Genomic DNA, 17,163 nt, shown 5'->3' with positions numbered 1-17,163 from the left:
AACCAGCATATCATTCTCAGACTGTCTAAATGATGTTCCTTCGGTGCAGTGTGATGGTTAAGACATAGGGTATTGTCACATGAGATTTTGGAATCGAAATTCGACATGATCGAACATAATCTCTCTCATATCTTGATTATTTGTACTAATGACTAATAGTCATCCGTGACTTATCTCCTTCGTGTTAGACTTTTGTCACATTAGACTGTCTAAATGATTCATTAGGATGATGAATGAACAAATAGAACTACAATTACTTTAAGCAAATAAATTTCTCCCTGCACATAAAATTTGAGACTCTACGTTTTCGGGCAGAGAGAAAAAAGAGATCCTAAATTTAATAAAAAAAAGGTAGACAAAGATTATTTTTTAATTTTCTTTGAGATTAACTTGACCGGTGGAGTGAGAAGCTGCAGCGGCGGTAGCGGTCTTGTGTTTTTCCGCTCGTGGGGAGCTTCTTTCTGGCGGCGCATTTCCAGGATCTGGCGGTGAGAGTTGGAGTGGATGGCGGCGGAGAAGGTGGGGCTTCTCGCCGGACGGTATTCGGGTACGAGGCGATCGGACTTGTACCGGACGCCGCAGGCGTTGCACAGCGTCTTCGGTCCCTCCGGCCCTATTCGCCACTGCGGCGTCTGCTCCGCCAGGCAGTGCCTACAGCGCCGCCGCTCCGCGGTCCTGGCCTTCGTCGCCGTAGCCGTGTCTGGCTGAGGCGGGATAGCCGTCAGCAGCCTCCGGCGCTGCGTCCGTCCTTTGCTCCTTGGCCGCGCCGGCGCGGAGAAGGATGCGGCAGACGCCAGGACGGAAACAGGGCTCGGCCCCTCCCTAGCGGCGTCGGCGGCGCCACCGCCGCTACATCCGCCGCTGCTGCCGCTGAGTGAGTGTGCAGGAATCTCAAACGAAGTCTCCAGCGACGGAAACGCGTCCTTGTTCGCCAGCCACTCGAGCTCCTCTTCTTCCTCGTCTCCTCCGCCGCCTCCGCTCTCCATCGGAAGCCCCTAAAAAAATCCCCAAAAAATCAAAAAGAAAAAAAAAAAATCACATTTTCATAGTCTTTCAAACATAAAAATCGAATCTTTAGAAGGCCGAAGCGGAACCGGAAGGCCATCGACGGACGCGTCGAAGAAATCCTGAAAAAGTAACGCCTGCGGCTGCAACTCCCCCGCGGCAGCGGCGGCGTTGAAGTCGAGAAGAACAAGTTCGTCGTCGAAGAAGGCTTTCCCGGCCGGCGCCGGCGCCGCCTCTTTCAATGCATCAACCATCTCGTTCTTCTCTGAGAACGGCGTGGGCTTTCTCTACCACTCAATGACTCAGACAAACGAACGGCGAGAAGATAAAGAGAAAATCAGCTTCTCTTTTTTTCCCCTTGCGTAACTTTTTTTTACACTTCTTGCTTCTTTCAACTCACCGCCTCACCTCGCATTAATTCCTCCACTCTTTCGATTTTAACAATTAGGTTACCTTTCCTCTCTTTGAGATGTTGATTAACATCTTCCATATTTTATCATAATATTTACCGATAAGAAATGAGTTTTATAGAGGAAAATTACTAAAAGCTTGACTAAATTTGAATTGTTGGGTTTGTTTTTCTTGACTCGAATAGATATTCTGAAGATTGTTTTTTTTCTAGAGCAAATATTCAAATTGGACCTTTACTATTTGGAGATGTAAAACTAGGATCCTTATTTTGCTATGTTGGCTCCATGCGGCCCCTCTCTATAAATTCAACATACTAAAATTTGGCATGGTATAAATTTTTTATATCATTCATATAAAAAAATTTGATATATCAAAATTTTAGTATGATATGGGTACATACTAAAAGTTCAGGTTAGGACAAATGAAGAGAAGTTACTATTAAATTATTTTTTAGTTGAATTAGACATCTAATTATTTAAAGACAATATTTTCCAACTCTAATTAAAAAATAGTAATTTATAAAAGAATTTATTTAGTATTTAGGTATATACCAAAATATTAAAAATATTAAATCTATATTGATACTGAAAATTTTATTACACTACAATATCTATCAAAAATTTTAATATAATATTAATATTGGTATTTTGATATATGTCGGTGTGAGAGACATACCATATATAAAAAATTTTGATATTGTTCCCACCCATTATTCCACTATGTTGCCGTTGCAATCATCTCTCTCGATCTTGATCTCACTAGCATTATACATGAATTAATCTATGGTTTGCTTATAATATTGATGAGAGCATAATAGTAGAAAATGTGACATAATCCTTAGGATGATACTGTCCAAATTAAACACCAAAGATCTAGATCTCTAAATTGAGCTAGAATTTTATGATTCTATTCCTTTCAACATATGTATCTTCTATGCTTCAATTCTATCTATCGTTCAATCTTATGAACATTTATTCATTTCTAAATAGGATCTTGATCGTAACGGATTGACAACCTTAGATATACGCGCCATTTAATCGCATAATGCCAATGAGACAATGAGACAATTTAGTAAGGAGGTAATCGGGACGCTAGTATTCTATCAGGTGAATGTGGATCCAAAAGGAAATCAATGACCGAATAAGAGTGATATGAGAATTTTTTTTTGAATCGAGCATTATTTTCTTAAGATATCTATCATTGTTTTTTAAATAATGATTTAGAATGAATTTTAGAGCCTAACCTAATCTGCAATATTTAAGGTCTTAATTGAAAGAATGAATCCAGGCTAATTTTAGTTCAAATTGAATTGGATTTTATTATTATTATTTTTGGTTTACTACTTACTAAGGCATGTGTAGTTTTGTCACCTTCTTAATTTTACTCATAATATTTTAATTTTGAGTTTAAGTCTTACTATAATTTGATAGCATATCTTGAGTTGATCTTTCCAATCCCATGGATCATGTGATTTATTTTCCTAAATCAACAAAGTATATGTTTGATTATTAGCCACCTGGATAAATCGGGAAGTGTTCACGGTGGACAGTCTAGAAGTCCAATATCCTTTGGTTATGCAACTTATTTGGAGAAAAAATTCCTACAAATACGTCATAGTTGGATATCGAACCGCGGGTGCTTGGATGACAACTTGGATATTCTACCACTGCACCATAACCCCGAGGCATTGGTTAGAACGGGGACTTTCGCGATTCAACCTTCAAATTACTCTATAAAAAAATGATAAATCTAGTTAACTTCATTGACTAGCCCTAAGGTGATCGGTCCGACCCCATATAATTTTTCTATCGGCTACCAAGGTAAATCGAGAAGCACTACTGGCGGGCGGCCAAGAAGCCCAACATCCTTTAGTTGCGCGCCCTATTTGGAGGAAAAATTCTTGTAAATTCGCAATAGCTGAGGATCCTACCGCAGGTATCTGGGTGACAACCAAAAATGGTAAACACAATTAGCTTCATTGACTAGCCCTGAGGGTGTCTGGCCCGATCCCACGGAATTTTTCCATCGGCCATTAGGATAAATCAGGAAGTACGTGCGACAGACAGCCTAGAAGCCTAGCATCTATTGGTTGTACGTCCCATTTAGAGGAAAAATTCCTATAACTATATCATAACTGGGGATTGAACTATAAATATCTGGATGGTAATCTGAATATCATACCGTAGCACCATAACCATGAGGACGACCTTCAAATTACTCTAGCAACTATATGTAATAATACAATATTATTATAATATTACAGCATCTGCTTAGTAAATAATTAATATAAATATTTAAAAATAATTTGAATAAATTTAAAATGATTTTAATGAGACTAAATGATTTAAAACAAATTATAAATAATATATTAATATCACAGTGTTTAAAGGATTCAATTACAACTACTTAGCTACTATAATTATTTTAAAATGATTTTGATTAATTTAAAACGATTTTGATAAAATTTAAATAATTTTGATTATGATACGGGGAATAGTGAGTGACTTTAGGAATAGTGCAGGGAGGACAGGACAACCAAGATAATGGGACAATTAAAAGTTAAGAGAAGGTGGCTGTCAAAATTAGGAACTACGCGTCCAAGTTAGCCACTCCCATTCTCTCCGGTGCCTCCAAGCTGATCGGACCCTAGGAGCTCAGTCCTCTCATTGTATGGTTCTTAGTTTTCTCCGGTCGGATATACGTCGATCGGACACTAAAGGCTCAGTCGCCTCATGGCATGTTTCTCAGTTTTCTCCTAGTCATCTATACGTCAGTCGGACTTAAGAACTTATAAAAGATTTTTAAAATGATTTTAAAAGAATTTTTAAAATGATTTTAAAAATAGTTTTTAAAAGATTTTTAAAGGAATTTATAAAAGGATTTTTAAAATAGTTTTTAAAAGGATTTTTAAAAGAATTTTTAAAATGGATTTTCAAAATAATTTTTATTAAAATAATTTTGAATTTTAATTTTAATTTTTAATTTTAATTTGTTAATCATCTCATCTTATTTAATTTTCCAATCAAGGTGATCCTATTATTTTGTGAGATAGTTGGTTAAATTTTGAAAATAATTTGACCTTATATTAGATTCAGATTTATCTGTCAGTTAATTAAATGCACATTTTAAAAATTAACTTCCAGGCTGTGGCAAGACACAGGGGTTTTCTTGGTCATCGGAACAATGACTACTTCTAGACAAAACATTTTTAAGAAATTGGACATTTAATTTTTCCTATTGATAAACCTTGGTCTAAACAGTTTAGGATGTGGCGAGCTATCTTCAATTAGTTCCACTTAGTTAAGTAGACCAAACAAGATATGCATTACCCAGCTTGACTTCCTAGTCCAAGTTTTTTTAACGTACTATCATCTTGCCTCATCCTGATACTAGGTTTGACAAGAATCAAATTATCTTTCTAGTTTAGTCCTAAATACCCGAATGGGTAGACTATATTTTAGAGGTGCCAACTAATTTGGTACCTCCCCTAAATCATTAAACTATGTTTTATTAAGTTTAATTAATGTAATTAAGTTTTACTTAAGGTTTAATTAATATTTTAATTAATGGTAGTTTAAGTTTAATTTAAATTTTTAATTAATTAAGTTGGTTAAATTATCTTTATTTAAAAGTGTATTTAAGATTTATTTTTTAAAATTTTAAATTTGTTAAATTATCTCTATTTAAGATATTATTTTTAATATTTAAATTTTTATTAGTTTTTAATTTTAAATTTATTAAATTATTTAAATTATCTTTGTTTAGAAGATTATTTTTAATATTTCAATTTTTATTAATTTTTTAATTTAAATTTGTTAAATTATTTGAGTTATCTTTCTTTAAAAATATATCTTTAATGCTTAAATTTTTATTAAATTTAAATTTTAAATTTATAAGATTTAGTTTATTTTTATCTTAGTGTTTGAATTTATCCTTATATTCATATTTTTTTTATCTTTTAAGTTTATATTATTAGTTATATTAGTTTTATCTACATTATTATATTAAGATTTAATTTTTTTATTAATTATTTTTTTTAGTTTTATCGCATAATTGTGTTCACCGGGTTGGATCCCATTAATTCAAACTTCTTTGACAAAGCATCAACCTTCGTAGATAACAAATTCAAAGTGTCAAGGTCATATTTTTCGGGCATTTTAATCATATTTCAAGGAAAAATCATTTCACTTCTCTCTTATGCTCATTGGTGGTGATTAAGTGGCACACTATCTATAATCTCTTCATATTCATCTAGGCTTTTGTTCATGAGTGCCTCGCCAGATGTGGAGTCAAGAGATACTTTAATCAGATAGTTAATTCCATTGTAAAAAGTGTGAATCATAAACTATTTTTCTAATCCATGACGTGGACACGATCTAAGCATACTTTTAAATCAATCCCATGCTTCATAAAATGATTTTGTATTAGTCTGTTTGAAGTTGGCAATCTGATTTCTCATGTGTGTTGTTTTGCTGGGTGGGTAGAATTTGTGAAAGAATGCTTGTTCACATTGCGCCTAGGATGTAATATTGTTTGCGAGTAAAGAGGTGAGTCAGAGTTTTGCTCTATCCCTCAATGAAAAATCAAATAGGAGTAGTTTGATTACTTCGGTACTCGATTCATGGTTGTGGTTCCACATATTTCATAAAAAACCTCTAAGTGTTGGTTTAGGTCCTCATATGCGCCTCCACCAAATTGATGTTGTCGAACCATTGTGATCACTGTAGGTTTAATCTCAAAATTGTTAACCTCGACAGTTGGTCTGATGATACTAGACTAGTGATCTCGAGCATACGGTGTTGCGTAATCTTTAAGAGGTTTGTTCACCATGTTTTGTCTTACTTGTTCCTCTTTTTGCTTTTGCAAAATTTTCCTTCTTCTAAAGGTCATTTCAATCTCTGGGTCTATATGTAATAATTCTCCTACAGAATTAGATCTTCGTATACAAGAGCAAGACAATTCAAAAATAGTTTATTTGTATTTTTCTGAATATAAGAGTATGTAAATGCAGAAATTAAAATTATAAAATTAAACATGCAAAAGTTAAATTAAATAAATGTGCAAACTATGTACAAATATTTACAACGTCTAGTCTAACTTAAGTGTTCTGTTGGTTGCTACTCGGAAAGCCTAATGGTTTAATTGTACAAAAATTTTGTACAAACGTCTGAACCTTTTCCTAGCTACCATGTGTTCTTTTAAATTAAACTTGGATCGCCTGCGGAACTTAACACGTTTGATCCAAAGTTTAATTTATTTATTCTTTTAGGTTTAGACTTGGATCTCCTGCAGAACTTAACACTTTCGATCCAAATCACCTAGGTTATTAATTCCATTAAATATTAATTTTCAAAATTGGCTTCCAGGACTGCATGGCGAGGCACATGACCTTCTTGGATATGGGAACAACCACCACCGCCTAGACAAAGCCTTTTAAGGAAAGCTAATATTTAATTTCCTTAAATAACTTTAGGTCAACCGAAAAGAACAATCAAATCACAAGGAAAAGAAAAAATAAAAGAACACAAAATCGAAAATAAATTCGAAATACTAGAATCGTATGTCTCTTGTATTTGGTATTTTTACATGGAGATAAAACTAACATGATGCGGAAAACTATATTAGTTATACCTTCCTTTGTGAACTTTTAATGACCTCTTGATCTTCTACCGTATTCCTCTTCTAATCCCGGACGTTGTGTGGGCAACGATCTTCCGAGACGAGAACCACCAAGCACCTTCTTCTTCCTTGCAAGTTTCGGCCATCAAAACTTCTCCTAGGATGAAGAGGTTCGACCACCACCATCATGCTCCAAGGGATGCTAGGAACAAAGCTTTCTTTCTCTCCTTCTTCTTCTTCTTCTCTAAACTTGATCCGGCCACCATATGAATCTCCACAAAAAGGATGAGGTTCGGCTATCAAAGAGAAGAGAGGAGGAGAGGATGGCCGGCCACACCAAGGAAGAAAAATAGGGAGAAAAATAGAATAGAGTTCTTGTCATGAAGGCACCTCTACCCCCTCTTTTATAATCCTTGGTCTTGGCAAATAAGGAAATTTTAATAAAAACTTCCTTAATTCCTTTGCTATGAAAAATAAATTTAATTGATATAAAATCAATTTCTCTTTTATTAATCAACATGGTCGGCCACAATAATCTAAGCAAAGGAAATTTAATTCAATCAAGAATTAAAACCTTCCTAATTTGTTTCCGCAAATTTTAAAAATAAAATTTCTCTAATAATTTTTATCCCTTCATGATTGGTTTATAAAAAGGAAATTTAATAAATTAAAATCTTTCTTTTAAACATGTGGATAAAAAGAAAGTTATCTCTAAAAAAATTAAAATCTCTTTTAATCTACAAATAAGGAAAGATATCAAATCTTTTCTTAATCTTTTGTAGAAACTTATAAAAGAGAATATTTAATTTTTAAACTCTCTTTTAAATCATGAACATGGTTAAAAAGGAAAATTTTCTTAAAATTTAAAATCCACCTTTTAATCAACAAATAAGGAAAGATTTCAAATTTTAAACATGTAGATGATTTACAAATAAGGAAAGTTTTTACCAAAAATTAAAACCATCATTTTAATCTACAAATAAGGAAAGAGATTAATCTCTTCTCTTAATCTTTTGTAGAAAGCTATAAAAGAAAATTTTTAATTTTTAAACTCTCTTTTAAAAACATCTACATAAGAAATAATTTTAATAAAAATCTCTTTTAATATTCTAGTGGCCGGCCACCTAAGCTTGGGACCCAAGCTTTGGCCGGCCACCAACTTGGCTCATCCACTTGTTCTTGGCCGACCCTAGCTTGGGTTCCAGGCTAGCTTGGCCGGCCCCATTGGATGGGTAAGAAGGTGGGTATGTGGTGGGTATAAATCTTTATATACAAGAGGCTACGATAGGGACCGAGAGGAGGAATTGGTTTTGGTCTCCCGATGAAATTAAGCATCTCGTGTTCGCCCCGAACACACAACTTAATTTCATCAATAATAATTCATTCCACTAAAGAACTATTATTGAACTACCGCATCAATCCCAAATTATATTTTGGGCACCTTCTTATTATGAGTGTGTTAGTCTCCCTGTGTTTAAGATAACAAATGTCCACTAATTAAGTAAGTTACTGACAACTCACTTAATTAATATCTAGCTCCAAGAGTAGTATCACTCAACTTCATCGTCATGTCGGACTGAGTCCACCTGCAGGGTTTAACATGACAATCCTTATGAGCTCCTCTTGGGGACATTTTCAACCTAGATTACTAGGACACAGTTTCCTTCTATAATCAACAACACACACTATAAGTGATATCATTTCCCAACATATCGGTCTTATTGATTTATCAAACTAAATCTCACCCATTGATAAATTAAAGAAATAAATATCAAATATATGTGTTTGTTATTATATTAGGATTAAGAGCACACATTTCCATAATAACTGAGGTCTTTGTTCCTTTATAAAGTCAATATAAAAAGAAACGACCTCAAATGATCTTACTCGATACACTCTAAGTGTACTAGTGTAATTATATAGTTAAGATAAACTAATACCTAATTATACTACGACCTTCCAATGGTTTGTTCCTTTCCATCTTGGTCGTGAGCTACTGTTTATAATTTATAAGGTACTGATAACATGATCCTCTGTGTGTGACACCACACACCATGTTATCTACAATATAAATTAATTGAACAACTACATTTATCATAAATGTAGACATTTGACCAATGTGATTCTTGTTTCTAGATAGATGTTTATACCAAAAGCTAGACTTTTAGTATACATCCTAACAATCTCCCACTTATACTAAAAGACTAAGCTGCTATATCTGTTGCCATACATCTGATTCCCAACCCTTCAACATGCCCATCAAAAGCTCTTGCCTTAAGGGCCTTAGCGAAAAGATCTATAGGTCATCATCTGATGCAATCTAGGCAGCAACAACTTCTCCTCGTTTATACGATTTCTCGTATTGGGTGGTACTTGCGCTCTATTGTGTTTACTTGCTTTATAGACTCATGATTTTTTCGAGTTTGCTACTGCACTACTATTATTACAATAAATTGTAATAATCTTTGGACAAACCAGAAATCATATCTAAGTCTATCTTGAGGTTATTAAGTCATTCAGCTTTTATAACTACCTCAGAGGCTTGCCATATACTCAGCTTCTATGGTGAAGTCCAGAAAAACACCTATGCTTATCACTCTTCCATAGTTATGACTTTTCCTCCTAAAGTAAACACAAAACCCCGAGGTTGACTTACTATTGTCCCTATCCGACTGGAAGTCAAAATCTGTACAACCCACAGGGACCAAATTAACTGCCTTGTAAGCTAGCATATAATCTCTAGTGCCTCTAAGGTACTTCAATATATGTTTTACTGTAGTCCAACGTTCTTGTCCAGGATTACTTTGATATCTGCTAACTATGCCCTTGGCAAAACAGATTTCTGATCTCGTGCATAGCATACATTAGGCTTCCGACAGCCGAAGCATAAAGAACTGCCTTCATTTCCTCTATCTCCTTTGATGTCTACGGAGACATTTCTTTAAATAAAGTTACTCCATGCTAAAAAGGTAAGAAACCTTTCTTGGAGTTTTGCATGCTAAAAAACGAGTAAGGATTTTTTTCGATATATGAAGCTTGGGATAAGTAAAATATTCTTTTCTTGCGCTCCCTTATTACTTTGATCCCAAGAATATATACATTCTCCCAAGTCCTTCATATTGAATTGTTTGGACAATCATACCCTTACTTCTGATAATATTTTGATATTGTTTCCAACTACCAAAAATGTTATCTACGTATAGTACAAGAAATACCATCACGTTTCCATCACACTTTTTGTATACACAAGACTTATCCGGTTACTAAATAAATCCATAGGTCTGGATTATTTTGATAAACCGGATGTTCCAAGACCTTGAAGCTTTGCTTCAGTCCATAGACTGATTGAGCTTGCACACAAGATGCTCTTTGCCCTTTGCAATGAACTCTTCTGGTTTCTTTATATGGATGTTTTCTTCAAGACTTCCATTAAGGAATGTTGTCTTGACATCTACTTGCCAAATAGATAAAAGAATCCAGATAGACTTAAGCATGGCTACTAGTGAAAAAATTTCCTTTTTCATCAAGCCTTGCTTTGAAAGTTTCCACCTTCCTGTCTATCCATCTTTTCCTATTGTAGACCTATTTTTACCCAATGGCTTTTACACCGTCTGATGATTCTACAAGTTTCCAGATTTTATTAGAATACATATATTCTAATTCTGTATTCATTGCTCTTTGCCAAGATGCTGCATCTTTATCTTGGAGTGCTTCATCATATGTCCGGGATCAGACTCATGTTCATTTGGGATCAAGTCCAAAAACTTTCCCAAAACATGATTTTTTTTAGGTTTGCTTGACAACCCTCCCACTACGATGAGCCACTGTCTGTATATCATTTATGATACGTGTTGCAGTTTCTTGTGATATTTCATCTTGTATAGTTGGTACTAGATTAGACGTCCTTTATGTTAATACAGTCTGACCTGGCTGTTGTTTTGATGTTGACACTGATTTAAGTTTGTATCAGATATTAATTAAACTCAGACTGATTAATGATCAAGGTTGATCATGTGGAGAAGAAAAGTCCAAGTACGGATACTTGGCACGCAAAGTGGGAGAGGACTCGGTAGCTCGTTCTTCGGACTAGGTCAGAGAGGGCTCGGTAGCTCGTTCTCTGGACCGGACGAAGTCGGAGAGGGCTCAGTAGCTCGTTCTCCGGACTAGGTCAGAGAGGGCTCGGTAGCTCGTTCTCCGGACTAGGTCAGAGAGGGCTCGGTAGCTCGTTCTCTGGACCGGACGAAGTCTGAGAGGGCTCAGTAGCTCGTTCTCCGGACTAGGTCAGAGAGGGCTCGGTAGCTCGTTCTCTGGACCGGACAAAGTCGGAGAGGGCTCGGTAGCTCGTTCTCCGGACTAGGTCAGAGAGGGCTCGGTAGCTCGTTCTCTGGACCGGACGAAGTCGGAGAGGGCTCGGTAGCTCGTTCTCTTGACCGGACAAAGTCGGAGAGGGCTCGGTAGCTCGTTCTCCGGACTAGGTCAGAGAGGGCTTGGTAGCTCGTTCTCTGGACCAGGAAGACGTTAGGGTTTAGGGCTGGGAGGCTCTAAAACTAACACAGGGACACTGGATCGATCTGTTGACCGATCTAGTGATACTTTGGTTGACTGGATCGGTCGACAGACCGATCCAGTGATACCTTAAGTGAATTGATCGGTCTCGTGACCGATCAGTAACCACATAGAAGCATTCTGTGGGTTATCTGATCGGTCTACAGACCGATCAGTAAGAAGAGATGGGATATGCGCTGGGACTCAAAGTGAAGGGGGGGATCGGTCTGTGGACCGATCCACCCATAGGCTGATCGGTCCACAGACCGATCAGCATAATCCCAGACCGATCAGGGTGAGTCCTGATCGGTCTAGAAAGATATGGATCGGTCTGATGACCGATCCACAACAATGTTGTTTGTTTCTGTTGCTTCTCTGATATTTCTGATTCACCTGATCAAATCATCTGCTGTGAGATTTTTAAGTTACAGGTTGCACGTGTCGTGCCAATGGTTGATTTCAAATTAAGCTCCATCAGAAGAATAAGACCAAGTGATCTTTCTGCTGTGTTCCACTGCAAATGGTGCATTTGGAGCATCAACATTCACTGGCGGCGATCAGTGGCTACAGCTTGACTCTTGCCCATTGGTTCGAGCTCAGAGACACCAGTGAAGACCATGGATGGTATTGGTGTGAGTTCAGAGAACCTGATGAGGAGGAAGAGTGACTGGCGACGCAGTGATTCGATACAGGTGACAGCGATTCGGCTCTGGCTGAAGACAGTGAGCAAGCAGAATAAGAAGAAGGAAGAAGAGAGGTTTGCTAAGGTTCTGGAAAAACTCTCTGTCGATCAAACAAGAGGCTGTGTTTGTTGAGCTCTTGGGTTCCTTCTGTCTTTGCATTTTGCTTCGTGGCTGTAAGTTCATTTGTTCAATCCTATAGCCACTGAACTCTGTAAGTCATTGTGCTTTATTTTCAAATCTATTCTGTGACTTTTGTGGAGAGGTTACTCCACCGAGAAGGAGGAATACTTAGCCGGATTTTGTCCGAGGTGTGATCTACCGAAAGATCAAGGGATCGTCCACCTTACGGACACGCCGAGGAGTAGGGGCAAGTTATCCCTGAACCTCGTACATCGTTTTGTTAGTGGTGGTTTGTTCTTTTCCTTGCATCAGTTTTCATTTTACTTATTTCCGCTGTGCTAACAAACTCTTGTGAGGAAATTGATTGAATTTTTGAAAGGAGGCTATTCACACCCCCCTCTCTAGCCATCCGAAGGTCCTAACAAGTGGTATCAGAGCAAGGCGCTCTTCATCCGGATTAACACCTTAAAGAGCAAGAAGATGGCTATGAAGGAAGGTTTTAGTAACAATCGCCCACCCTACTTCGATGGAGCGGACTTCCAATATTGGAAGAGCCGTATAGAGTATTATCTCAAGACCGACATCTCCATGTGGTTCTCGGTCAAGGAAGGTTTCACACCTCTGAAGGATGAAGAAGGTAAGGAACTAGAGTCGTCAAGATGGTCCGCCGAGTAAACTCGCAAAGGACAAGCCGATGCCAAGGCGGTGGTCACACTACAATGTGGAATAGCCAAAGATCAACTTGTCAAGGTAGGTCCATTTGTGAGTGCAAAGGATTTGTGGAACAAACTCATCGAGCTCCAAGAAGGAACTCGAGACTCTCGGATCGCCAAGAGAGACTTGTTCCTAAACCAACTACAAAATCTCACCATGAAGGAGAACGAAACGGTAAGTGAACTACACGGAAGGTTCAAAGAGATCATCAATGGTCTTCATTCCGTGGATGAACGCGTAGAGAATCACGATCTCGTAAGGTACGCTCTCAAAGCCTTTCCAAGGAATGTCTTGTGGTCATCTATGGTAGATGCCTACAAGGTCTCCAAGGACCTTTCAATTGTTAAGTTAGATGAATTCTTTTGTGAAATGGAACTTTATGAACTTGCTAACAAGGGTCAAAAAGAGAAAGGTATTGCTTTAGTTGCAGGAGAAAAGAGCAAGGATGGAAGAAGGAAGAAAGAAAAGAAGAAGGAAAAAGAAATTCCTACATCCTCATCCTCCTCCGAGTCCGATGATGAAGGTGGATCATCGTCAAACGAGATGGCCAATTTCGTGAGAAGAATCATGAGAAGGAGCCGGAGATACAAAGGGAAAGGTAAGTCTATTGATCAAAATGTTGATAAGACTAATGTTACATGTTATGAGTGTAGCAAGAAAGGACACTATCGGAGCGAGTGTCCAAAACTCAAGAAGAAGGAAGAAAGGGCCAAGAAGAAGAAAGCTCTCAAAGCTTCTTGGGATGAATCCTCCTCAAGCTCATCGGAGGAAGAGAAGGAGAAAAGCACTCGTCAATTAGCGCTCATGGCAAGGGAGGAATCGGATTCCGGAAGTGATACATCAGCCGCGGCTTCATCATCTTCGGATGATGAAGAGGTAACTTCTCCACATTTAGAAAAATGCTATAAAACTATTGCACATTTATCAACCCTGCTTAAGAAATCAAAAACTGAAATCAAATTATTAAAAGAAGAAATAGAACACTTGAAGACTCTTAGGGAAGATGAGGTTGATGACCTTCATCAAGAGCTTCTTGAGGATGAAAACAAAGCCTTAAAGAGTGAAGTTGAGAAACTCAAGAAAATGCTTGAGAAATTCTCAACTAGATCTAAGACTTTAGATATGATTCTAAATGCTCAAAGGGCGGTCTACAACAAGGCTGGATTAGGATATCAACCTAAGGAGTCTAGTTTCATTTCCTTAGTGTCTAGAACCAAATTTCATAGATCACATGCTTCTAGGGTTCATGAGACTAGGAAGGGTGTGACCAAAGCATGAGTTCCTAGGTCTTTCATTGTAGATGCATTAGGTCCCAAGATATGGGTACCTAAAACATCTATCTTTCGTGTCTTGTAGGCATTTGTCAAGGGGGAGCATCTATCAACTTGGTTTGTTGATAGTGGATGCTCCAAGCACATGACCGGGGACAAGTCACTCTTTACTACCCTTCAAAATAAAAATAGAGGTAATGTGTCCTTTGGTAATAATGGTAGCCTTAAGGTTATAGGAGTTGGAGATATTCAAATATCCGAATGTCTTCAAATCAAAAATGTCCTTCTAGTCAAGGGGATGACTTTTAATCTCCTAAATGTCAGCCAATTGTGTGATACGGGTTACACAATTGAGTTTCATTCAGGTCAATGCCTGGTCAAACACATTGACACACTTGACACGGTACTAGTAGGCACAAGGGTAAACAACATTTATCAAGTATCTTTTAAAAGTGCTACTAATGCCTTTGCTAAGCGTCTCATGTCAAAAGAAGAAGAATCATGGCTGTGGCATAGAAGGTTGGCCCACGTAAACATGAAGAATATTCGAAAGCTGGCCAACAAAGGATTAGTGCGAGACTTACCAAGCATCAAGTACCAAAAGACAAAATTATGTGATGCATGTCAAAAGGGTAAGCAAACAAAAGCGGCTCATAAAGGTAAAAGCGTTGTAAGTACATCTACTGCTTTAGACTTATTGCACATGGATTTGTTTGATTGCAGTAATGTTATTTCATTGAATGAGAGTATATACTGTTTAGTGATCATTGATGATTTTACTAGATATACATGAACTTTCTTTTTGAAAAATAAGGATCAAACCATAGATGTTTTTGTTTCTTTTTTAGAAGAACTGAGAATGAAAAATCAACAACAATTAAAACAATTAGAAGTGATCATGGTGGAGAATTTCAAAACCATAGATTTTTAGAATTTTGTTAAGAAAAATGATATAGGCATGAGTTCTCTACTCCAAGGATCCCACAACAAAATGGGGTTGTGGAGAGAAAGAACCGAGTCTTGCAAGAGGCTGCACGAAGCAAGCTCAATGAGTACTCACTACCGAGCTACTTATGGGCTGAAGCGGTAAATACCACTTGCTATGTGCAAAATCGAGTCTTGATACATAGGTTCTTAGGAAAGACTCCCCATGAACTCTGGTTTGGGAAACCCCCTACAATTAAACATCTTAGGGTGTTTGGTTGTAAGGTATTTATCTTGAACACCAAGGATCATCTTGGAAAGTTCACGGCTAAGGCTGACGAAGGGATACTAGTCGGGTACTCTCTCACCAGCAAAGCCTATCGAGTCTACAACAATAGGACTAGATTGATTGAAGAGTCCTCGGATGTAGCATTTGAAGAAATCCCTAAATCAAATGATAAATCAAGGGATATAGGAGAAGTTCAATTTGAACTTAGAAATCTAAGTTTAAATGATCAAAACATAGAAAGAGTCGAAGTTGACTCTGACGATGATGAGCAAAGGCAAGAGAGGGCTCAGTCTGATCCTTTACATGATACTGAGCCCTTGCCTGTGTCTAGTGAGATCACTCATGAGGCACCGTCAACACCAAGGCAATCTAGGATAGCCTCTAGTCATCCCCAAGATCAGATTGTGGGAGACATTCAACAAGGGGTTAGGACTAGGTCATTCTTTAGAAATGAGTCTAATGAGGTCGCCTTGATATCAGAAATCGAACCAAAATTAGTTGATGAGGCATTGCACGATCCTGATTGGATCATAGCTATGCAAGATGAGTTAGGTCAATTTGAAAGGAGCCAAGTGTGGGACTTAATTCCTAGACCTAAGAAGACCACCATTATTGGAACCAAATGGGTTTTCAAAAATAAGTTAAACCAAAAGGGAGAAGTAGTAAGAAACAAGGCAAGACTTGTAGCCAAGGGCTATAGTCAAGTCGAAGGCCTCGATTATGATGAGACTTATGCTCCCGTGGCTCGATTAGAGTCCATTCAGTTAATGCTAGCTTTTGCTGCACATAGAGGCTTCAAGCTCTATCAAATGGACGTTAAATCGGCCTTCTTAAATGGTTTCATTAAAGAAGTGGTCTATGTTGAACAACCACCGGGGTTTGTGAATACCGAAGCTCCAAACCACGTGTACAAGCTCAAGAAAGCTCTTTATGGGCTTAAACAAGCACCTCGAGCATGGTACGAAAGGTTGTCAACTTACTTACTAGAAAAGGGTTTTGTAAGAGGTCAAATAGACCCAACACTATTTCTGCGTAGAGATGGTGAGAACATATTTGTAGCCCAGGTGTATGTCGATGACATAATTTGTGGCTCAAATAACAAGGGCTATTTGAATGAATTTATCACTCACATGGAAAGTGAGTTTGAGATGAGTCTAGTGGAAGAATTGACATTCTTCCTTGGACTTGAAATCAAACAAACTCGAGATGACATTTATGTCCATTAAACAAAATACACTCAAGAGATGCTCAAGAAATTCAAAATGAGTGACTCTAAGGAAGTATCCACTCCAATGGCGACTAACACTCGCCTTGACAATGATGAGAATGGAAAACCAGTTGATCTAACGCAATATAGAAGCATGATTGGTAGTCTTCTATATCTCACAGCTAGTCGACCGGACATATTTTTTGTTGTGGGCATGTGCGCTAGATATCAAGTATGTGCCAAGGAATCTCATTTAATTGCAGTTAAAAGGATTCTGAGATATCTTAAGGGCACAATTCGAGTAGGTCTATGGTACCCTCGCACGGAGTCTTTTAACTTGATAGGCTATACCGACTCCGATTATGCTGGGTGCAA

The 17,163-nt window shown here is 37.5% G+C and overlaps 1 protein-coding gene and 1 non-coding gene across 2 annotated transcripts; one reads left to right on the top strand and one right to left on the bottom strand.

The window, feature by feature from the left end:
* Positions 1-172: 172 nt before the first annotated feature.
* On the bottom strand, positions 173-1,420 carry LOC122012735 (GATA transcription factor 1-like). Its single transcript, XM_042569376.1, has 2 exons — positions 1,095-1,420; positions 173-995 (listed from the first exon to the last, which is right to left on the bottom strand). Exons 1-2 carry the CDS (start codon positions 1,257-1,259, stop codon positions 363-365), a joined length of 798 nt encoding a protein of 265 aa, XP_042425310.1. The 5' UTR covers positions 1,260-1,420; the 3' UTR covers positions 173-362.
* A 4,351-nt stretch (positions 1,421-5,771) lies between these two features.
* LOC122013131 lies at positions 5,772-5,881 on the top strand. The gene has a single exon (XR_006120471.1). It is a non-coding gene; the product is annotated as a small nucleolar RNA R71 (small nucleolar RNA).
* Positions 5,882-17,163: the final 11,282 nt, after the last annotated feature.

This window comes from Zingiber officinale, chromosome 8A, assembly GCF_018446385.1.
Source record: "Zingiber officinale cultivar Zhangliang chromosome 8A, Zo_v1.1, whole genome shotgun sequence".
Lineage (NCBI taxonomy): Eukaryota > Viridiplantae > Streptophyta > Magnoliopsida > Zingiberales > Zingiberaceae > Zingiber > Zingiber officinale.
The sequence above is the reverse complement of the archived record's forward strand: the minus strand, read 5'-3'. Positions and strand labels throughout refer to the sequence as shown.

Bases quoted from the DNA above. Each gene is read 5' to 3' on its own strand.
- LOC122012735 (XM_042569376.1), bottom strand. From the start codon at position 1,259: ATGGTTGATGCATTGAAAGAGGCGGCGCCGGCGCCGGCCGGGAAAGCC. The intron at 996-1,094 runs GTTCCGCTTCGG...GGATTTTTTTAG, and splicing joins CGTCCGTCGATGGCCTTCCG to GGGCTTCCGATGGAGAGCGG.